This window comes from Sorex araneus, chromosome X (genome assembly GCF_027595985.1).
Source record: "Sorex araneus isolate mSorAra2 chromosome X, mSorAra2.pri, whole genome shotgun sequence".
Lineage (NCBI taxonomy): Eukaryota > Metazoa > Chordata > Mammalia > Eulipotyphla > Soricidae > Sorex > Sorex araneus.
In genome coordinates this window covers 358,831,124-358,839,024 of record NC_073313.1, presented here as the reverse complement: position 1 = coordinate 358,839,024, position 7,901 = coordinate 358,831,124, and the positions used below count along the sequence as shown (strand labels likewise).

The following is a 7,901-nucleotide window of genomic DNA, read 5'->3' as shown; positions in this document are numbered from 1 at the left end:
AGTTAATTGTTTGGTTTGGTTTGGGGGCCACACCCGGTGATGCTCAGGGGTTACTCTTAGCAGCTCCGGGGACCTTATAGGATAACAGGGATCGAACCCAGGTCAGCTACACGCAGGGCAAGCGCCCTGCCCACTGTACTATGACTATGACTCTGGCACCTTGAACCTTGATCTCTTTTACTCCAAAGCCACTGGCACCCGCCCCTCCTTGTGGTCTGGGGAAGCAGCCACCACTGGGATTGTGCTGGGACCCCAGACGAGCCAATTGAGAGAGTAGTGAGGGGCTCAGCCTCCCGTGTCTGGTGAGCTGGTGTGGGGAAGGGGTTTCCTACCAAACGTATCCTCCGTTCTCCCGTGACTGCAGAGAAGATGCTAGCGGTGCACTTTGACCGGCCGGGGGGCCCCGAAAACCTTTACCTCAAGGAAGTGCCCACACCGAGACCCGGGGAGGGAGAAGTGCTCCTGAAGGTGGCCGCCAGCGCCCTCAACCGAGCCGACCTGCTCCAGGTTCCCACCTTGGTGGGGTGGGGGGGCTGCTGGGGTCCCCCTGGGCCTGCCCCCACAATCAGGGCTGAAGGGAGGGAGCAGGCCTGCAGCGGTTTAGGTTCTGAGCATCTGTACCTGAATCAGGAGAGAGTCCAGCACCCACAGAGAGGGGCAGGGGCTGGGGGTGGACATCAGGTTCCAGAGTGCCCACACTCAGCCCTGGTGCCACGGTGCCAAGGTGGCGGGCCCTTAGCTAGGGTCCCCCAGGTCTGCCCTCAATGCTCACACACACGCACCTGCTATGTGGCCCGAACTTGCTCGCAGGGCTGGCGGGGGGCAGGGGGAGTCAGAAGGGGTCACAGCAGAGCAGCGGGGCATACAGCAGCACCTGAGTCACACCGCTGACCTGGTGTCTGCAGGCAGGTGCTCTAAACGCCGTGCCGTCCCCGTGTCCCTGGCAGCGACCAATCTAAGGGACCCTCTCAGAGAAGGTCCAGGGGAGTCGCTGTTTCCAGAAAGACAGTGTGGACAGACCATCAGAAACTTCTCCCAGCCTGCACAACCTCTGCCCCCAGTGACAGGAGGACCCCCAAGCCCCCTCGTGCTCTCTCTGTCCACAGAGACAAGGCCAGTACTCGCCGCCCCCAGGAGCCAGCAGCATTTTGGGACTCGAAGCCTCCGGACATGTGGCGGAGCTGGGGCCCGGCTGCCGGGGCCCCTGGAAGATCGGGGACGCAGCCATGGCTCTGCTGCCCGGCGGGGGCCAGGCTCAGTATGTCACCGTGCCCGAGGGGCTCCTCATGCCTGTCCCGAAGGGCCTGAGCCTGCCCCAGGCAGCGGCCATCCCCGAGGCCTGGCTCACGGCCTTCCAGCTGCTGCACTGTGTGGGTGAGTGAGCCCCCCATCACCTGAAGCCCAGGGCCTTCCCCAACCTGGGCTCAGCACCCGACCCCCACCTCTCAGCCCTGCCTGTCCCCCGGTGCCTGCAGGAACATCCCCGGCGGAGACAGCCCAGGCTGGGCTGAGGTGATGGGACGGCACGGGGGCTCCCAGAGCCCTTCCAGTTACTTTGCCTATTCTTAGTGGGAGACAAGAGCTGTTCTCAGGTCGCTCGTCGGGGGCCCTCGCAGCCCATGGGGGAGATACCTGGTCTGGTGTGGCTAGCCCCTGTCACAGGATTGTCTGTCCCTGCAGCCCCTCAGAGCTTTGGGCAGGAGCCTCATGACAGTGGGTCTGATGTGCCACACCCCTCCAGACCCCTGACCCCGCCCCGGGCTCCACTCTCACAGCCCACCTCACTTGGTGCCCTCCAAACCCAGCCCCACCCCAACACCTAGCACTGTGGCTGGTGTCGGGGTCTCTAACTTGGGCTCCACCATAGGAGGCGTGAAAGAGGGCGAGACAGTGCTCATCCATGCTGGCACGGGTGGTGTGGGCACTGCCGCCATCCAGCTCACCAGACTGTTTAAAGCCATCCCCCTGGTGACCACAAGCCCCCAGGAGAAAATCGAGATGGCCAAGCGGCTGGGCGCTGAGGCCGGGTTTGACTACAAGACGGAGGACTTCTCGGAGGAGGCACTGAAGTTCACAAAGGGTATGTAGAGTCAGTTTGAGGGTGACGGGGGTTGGGAAGATAAGCCTAGCTGGTCCTAATTCCAATTCCACCACTGCTCGCTGTTACCTCCTTCTCTTCCGTCCTCCTTTCCTTGCCCTTCCTCTTAGACGAGCTATTCAGCCGTGAACATCTCTCACCTCAGTTTCCCTGGGGCAGGAATCTGGGAGCGGTGTAGCTGGGTCCCTCCTCAGCTCAAGATCTCAGGCTCTCCCCTGGCTGCAGCCCAGAGCAAGAGGCATCTTGAGGCTGAGCCGGGAAGGCACAGGCCTTCTAGCTGCCTCTTGTTAGCAGGCAAGGGTGTGACCAAGTGTCCTAGACAAGACGTCACAGCCTTTGGTAACCTGGTCTTGGTAGGGGCACCTTCCCCGCCCCCCGCCATGTTCTACTGGCCAGAAGTGAATCTAAGACTCCGGCCCACACCCAAGAACAGGGCCCACCCAAAGGTAGAAAAAGCACAGAGGGTGGAGGTGGGTGGGAGGTGGTCTCAGAGGCTGCCCTCTGCCTCTCCCACCCCTTCCAGTCCCCCCGATGCCTGTTGTACCAGCTCGCCCTCTTTTTTATTTTTTTTTTTTTGCTTTTTGGGTCACACCCGGCGATGCACAGGGGTTACTCCTGGCTCTGCACTCAGGAATCACTCCTGGCGGTGCTCGGGGGACCATATGGGATGCTAGGAATCGAACCCAGGTTGGCCGCGTGCAAGGCAAATGCCCTACCCGCTGTGCTATCGCTCCAGCCCCCTCCAGCTTGCCTTTTTCCTCCCCATCCCCATCCTATCGTCTCTTCCACAAATCCTAGAGGTAGGTCGACCCCTCTAGATGCGAGAAACGTGGCTAGAAATAAAGAATGTGAACCTAAGAAAGGAGAGTTTTTAAAGACCGAGATCAGGTCCTCTGTCTGCTTCCCAACATCCTGCTTCAGTGGAAACAAAACATATGGTCGAGCTTGGAATTCCTCTTAGAGATTTGGGGGACCTAGGTGGCCCGAGAAGCTCCAAGAGCATCGGTACCCAGAGGGATGATAGAAATCTGATGGTCAAAGAAGAGAAGCACACACTGACTTCTCAGGAGCAACCGTGCAGCCTCGCGCCCGAACCCCGGGGCAGGGTCTCAGGCCTGGTGATCTTTGTTGAGGGACACCTAGATTTATGCCCTCAGCCTGGGTCTTCTGAAAGCGGAATGCCTTTGTCCTTCTCCTGGTCCCCTGCTCCCCTCACACCACACATGCTAGGATGGCCCAGAGCACCCCCACCTTCTGGGCAGTGGCTTTGTTCCCACCCGTCCAGGCTGTGAGGCAGGACTGGGCCCCAGGGGTCAGAGTTGGGCTAAGATGTCCCTCCTGCCCATGATCTCCTCGAAGGTGTGGGCGTCAACGTGATCCTGGACTGCATCGGGGGCTCGTACTGGGAGAAGAACGTGCACTGCCTGGCCCCCGATGGCCGCTGGGTTCTCTACGGCCTCATGGGGGGAGGCGAAGTCAACGGGCCGCTCCTCTCCAAGCTCCTGTGCAAGCGAGCGAGTCTGCAGGCCAGCCTGCTGCGGGCCAGGGACAAGAAAGTGAGTGGCAGACCCGGGCACTGCGCTGCTGGCCCTTGGCTCACTCGGTTCCTTGTTCATCGCCCTCTGCGGACATTGCCCCCTCCCCTGGGCTGGGATGGATTCGCAGGTCACCCTCAGCCCTGCAGGCCTGGCCGGGGACTGGCCCAGTGCAGTGAGCGTGAGCGCTGCCCCAACCCACACTTGCCTTGCAAGAGCGGTGGGGGGCGGGTCCAGTCCTCAGCTTCCTCATGGTCCAGCCCCGACACTTACCCCTGAGTGCCCCTGGGGGTGGCCCCCAAACAAAAACAAATGGTTCCTCCTCCTCTTTTCCTCTGATTGGCTCCTCACACTGGGGTTCCTGATGGGGGAGATGTAGAGGAACCCGCCCACCCCGCCTGGGGCTCCAAAGGGCACCGCGCCCAAGGATGTTGGGACAGATCCGTCCTTCCCTTCCCAATGGCTCAGGCTCATGTCCTCTGGCCCAGGAGAGGCCAGCCTGGCTGGGGCCGACGTTCCCCGGCCACCTAGGAGCCCCACCCCCAGAGTCGGGGGAGACCAAAGGAGTCTCCCGCGCCCCAGCCCACACGCGGTCTCTGTGTCTCAGTATAAGGAGGCGCTGGTGCGGTCGTTCACCGACAAAGTGCTCACCCACTTCTCCCCGGAGAGCGCCGTGCGGCTGCAGCCCGTGCTGGACAACACCTTCCCGCTGGCGGACGTGCGGAAGGCCCACGAGCGCATGGAGGCCAACCTGAACGTGGGCAAGATTATCCTGGAGATGCCCTGACTCGCCGTCCAGTGGCCGGTGAGCGCCCGGGCTAGGGGTCTGGGGGAAGGCCTGAGGCTGATGGGGGGGGGGGCACTGGATGTTGAAGGGTGGGTTCATCAGAGCTGGGGCCAGGCTGCCCCCCCACATTGTTGAGAGTATCGTGGAGGGGTGAGTGGGGACTCACAGGAGACGGTGCCACTGCCCTCCTGCTCTGCTCGGCCTGTCACGGTGGGAAGGGGGGTGGGTCCCGTCCTCAGCTTCTCATGGTCCAGCCCCGACCCTCAAGTGCCAAAATGGACACTTACCCCTGAGTGCCCCTGGAGGTAACCCCCAAACAGAACCTTGGGGGCCAAGAACTTCCCCGAGGAGGTCAGAACTCAGGGGCTGGAGAGATAGTACAGGGGCTAAGGTGCTTGCTCCTAGTGCAGCTGAGCCTAATTTGATTTCCAGCCCCCCATATGGTTCCACAGGTACCGCCAGGAGTCCCCTGAGCACAGAGCCAGAAGTAAGCCCTGAGCACCACCGGGTGTGGCCTTAAAAAAAAAAAAAAAAAATGAAAAGCAAACATACTTTCTAAAGTCAGCACTCGTGGGGCCTGGATGGACAGTACAGGGCGTAGGGTACTTGCCTTGCATGTAGCCAACCCAGGTTATATCCTTGGCACCCAAAATGGTTCCTTGAACCAGCCAGGAATGATCCTCGAGCACCTCTGGGTGTGGACCAAAAGCAAGAAGGAAGGAAGGAAGGAAGGAAGGAAGGAAGGAAGGAAGGAAGGAAGGAAGGAAGGAAGGAAGGAAGGAAGGAAGGAAGGAAGGAAGGAAGGAAGGAAGGAAGGAAGGAGTCAGAATATTCTCCTTTACGGCCTGGGCATTACAGGCCCAAACTTTACCCCACTCTCCAAGTCTCTGTTCCTCTCTGTTCTTGCAGAAAAATATTGCAGGGCCAGAGAATATAACTTAGCACTAGATCCCTTGCCTGGTGTACATGAGGTTTGATTTCTGGCCCTCGTAGTTCCCTCTCCTCCTGCCCCAACACCAAGCCAGGTACCAGGTGTGACCTCAAAACAAAACAAATTAATAATAATAAATCCAGGAGAAGACAGCTCAGCAAAAAAATTGTTACAGAATTATGGGAGAAAAAAAAAAAAACACCCGTATTTTAATAGAGGGCGCAGGCCTCGCCAGAGAGCAGTCGAGGAAAGGAAAATCTGTTAAACACCCAGAGAAAGGGGTGTGGGCAACTCCATAATGGAGTTCACCCCACTTGCTTTTGCAAACTTTTTTTCTCTTTTTTTGGTGCTGGGGAGGAACCCAGAGCCGCGTGTATCTGGAACACAGCACTGGCCCACACCCCTGGCCGGCAGAGCTGGTTTTATAGGCCTTGTCCCAGCTGTTCCAGCTTAGGCTTTCATGCAGGTGAGAGCCCAGACCCACCTCACCTGTGAGAGGCCCTGGGCTCAATCCCCAACACCACTGGGGTGGGGAAGCCCCCTGCTAGGGCGTTAGCAGGGGAAAAGGATTTGGGGTTCAGATGACTTCCAGTATTTTTTTTCTATTTTTTGGCAGGGGGCACGTCTGGTGGACTTCAAGGCTACTTCAGGGTCTGTCCTTGGGGACTCTCTGGATGGTACCCAGGGGACCATGCAAAAGGCTCTCTCTCTCTCTCTCTCTCTCTCTCTCTCTCTCTCTCTCTCTCTCTCTCTCCTCTCTTTCTCTCTCTCCAACCTCCCCCCCCCACCGGCCATCCCCTTTCTGGACCCAGTGCCTATCTTATCAGATGTTTATCAAATATTTGTTCCTGCTACGTGGTCACTTGCTGGGTCTGTGGGTTCTGGCCTTGGGCTCTGACCTGGCACCCACAGTCTGCTGCTGGGTGCTAGGGACTCACACCTCCTTTTCAGATGACATCTTGGCTTTATAACTTTTAAGCCCGGTTCTTACACATGCTAGCCATATACACTTGTTAGTCCCCACCCTGGCCCTTCAGTGCCGAAGAGTGCCCTACCTACAGGCCTGCTACAGGAGGGCAGATGAACCACAGAAATATGTGTTAACTGTCAAATATTTTTTAATGGGTGAAGTGCTTTATCAACCATATAGATTATAAAATATTCATGTGCCAAACCAAATATACATATTTTTCTTTTGTTTGGGGGCCACACCTTATGATGCTCCGACTTGCTCCAGGCTCTGAGCTCAAGGGTCACTCCTGGTGGGCTCAGGGAATCACAGTGGGTGCCAGGGATCCAACTTGGGTCGGCCGTGTGCACCCTGCCTGCCGTACTATCGAGCCAGCCCCTTGACAGACCTTCTTACCATTTTTTTTTTCTTCTAGGCCATTGTCTAGGACTATTGGTTGTGTGGATTGGGGAGAAGAAACCGAATCCATTTGATCTAGAATTTCAGGCATTCTGAAAACCAAAAGACTAATTTCCACCGACTCAACTCCAAAATGCAAAGCCTTGGCCTTAATCGCGCCTTTGAACCCCAGACACACACGCCAAGTGAACAAGTTGATATTTCCTATCAGACACCTCAGGGGTCGGCCTTACTGGCTTCAAATGTAGCACATGGTGATCACCGGTTCACAGCGGCTGCCCTTCCAGGTCCTCCTCCCCCATGCCCAGCACGACATTAAGTGAGCAGGCGTTAATGATAGCATCCTGCTACTCTCTGGTGGACATCACGTAACTGCTCACCCCGCCTGGGCCTTCGCCATGTCTCTTAGTCCTCATGCCTTGTGTGCTTAATGCCCAGACAGGTCCAGTGACGATGGAGCGGGGAGAGAAAACCCCAGGATTCACTACTAGCCAGCCTGGACCAGACCATCTCAAGATACAACACCCTTCTTCCTGACCCACAATTCCATGTGTCAGATTTCTTCTCACTTATTTTCCCCCACCAGCCTGATATGAACTCCTAGCCATACCCAGACATCTGAGAATAAGGTGTATTTTTTGAGACAAAAAGTCCACCATCTGAATAAAACCTTTTTCGCATCAACCCTTGTCTTTTGAGTAATTGGCCTCTGAGTAACCAACTCTAATTTGGGTTCAGTAGCTACTATCCTTCCAGGAACAGACCCCATGTACCTTGGGTGAGACATGACACCCCCTCTCTCATATCTCCTTCTTTTTTTTTTTTTTTTTTTTTGCTTTTTGGGTCACACCTGGCCATGCACAGGGGTTACTCCTGGCTCTGCACTCAGGAACCACTCCTGGCAGTGCTCAGGGGACCATATGGGATGCTGGGAATCGAACCCCGGTTGGCCGCATGCAAGGCAAATGCCCTACCTGCTGTGCTATTGTTCCAGCCCCTCTCATATCTTCTTATCTAACAGATCACCCAGTGATGCATTTTATTTCCTATATCATTATTCTTCCCTTTGTCTCCATTTCAATACTATCTCCCCTAGCCAAGCTATTATCATGATTCAATTGGGCTCCTACACTACACTACATTCTTTGATTTGTTTGCTTCTCCTCTCTCTCTCTCTCTCT

The 7,901-nt window shown here is 56.7% G+C and overlaps 1 protein-coding gene across 1 annotated transcript; it reads left to right on the top strand.

Moving 5' to 3' along the window:
- Positions 1-369: 369 nt before the first annotated feature.
- Positions 370-4,420, top strand: LOC101552990 (quinone oxidoreductase PIG3-like). Its single transcript, XM_004609328.2, has 5 exons — positions 370-507; positions 1,107-1,374; positions 1,868-2,080; positions 3,458-3,654; positions 4,241-4,420. Exons 1-5 carry the CDS (start codon positions 370-372, stop codon positions 4,418-4,420), a joined length of 996 nt encoding a protein of 331 aa, XP_004609385.2.
- Positions 4,421-7,901: the final 3,481 nt, after the last annotated feature.

Excerpts from the sequence above, each read along its gene's own strand:
- LOC101552990 (XM_004609328.2), top strand. The coding sequence starts at position 370 with ATGCTAGCGGTGCACTTTGACCGGCCGGGGGGCCCCGAAAACCTTTAC. Across the intron at positions 1,375-1,867 it reads CCAGCTGCTGCACTGTGTGG|GAGGCGTGAAAGAGGGCGAG; the intron begins GTGAGTGAGCCC and ends GCTCCACCATAG. Across the intron at positions 2,081-3,457 it reads GGCACTGAAGTTCACAAAGG|GTGTGGGCGTCAACGTGATC; the intron begins GTATGTAGAGTC and ends ATCTCCTCGAAG.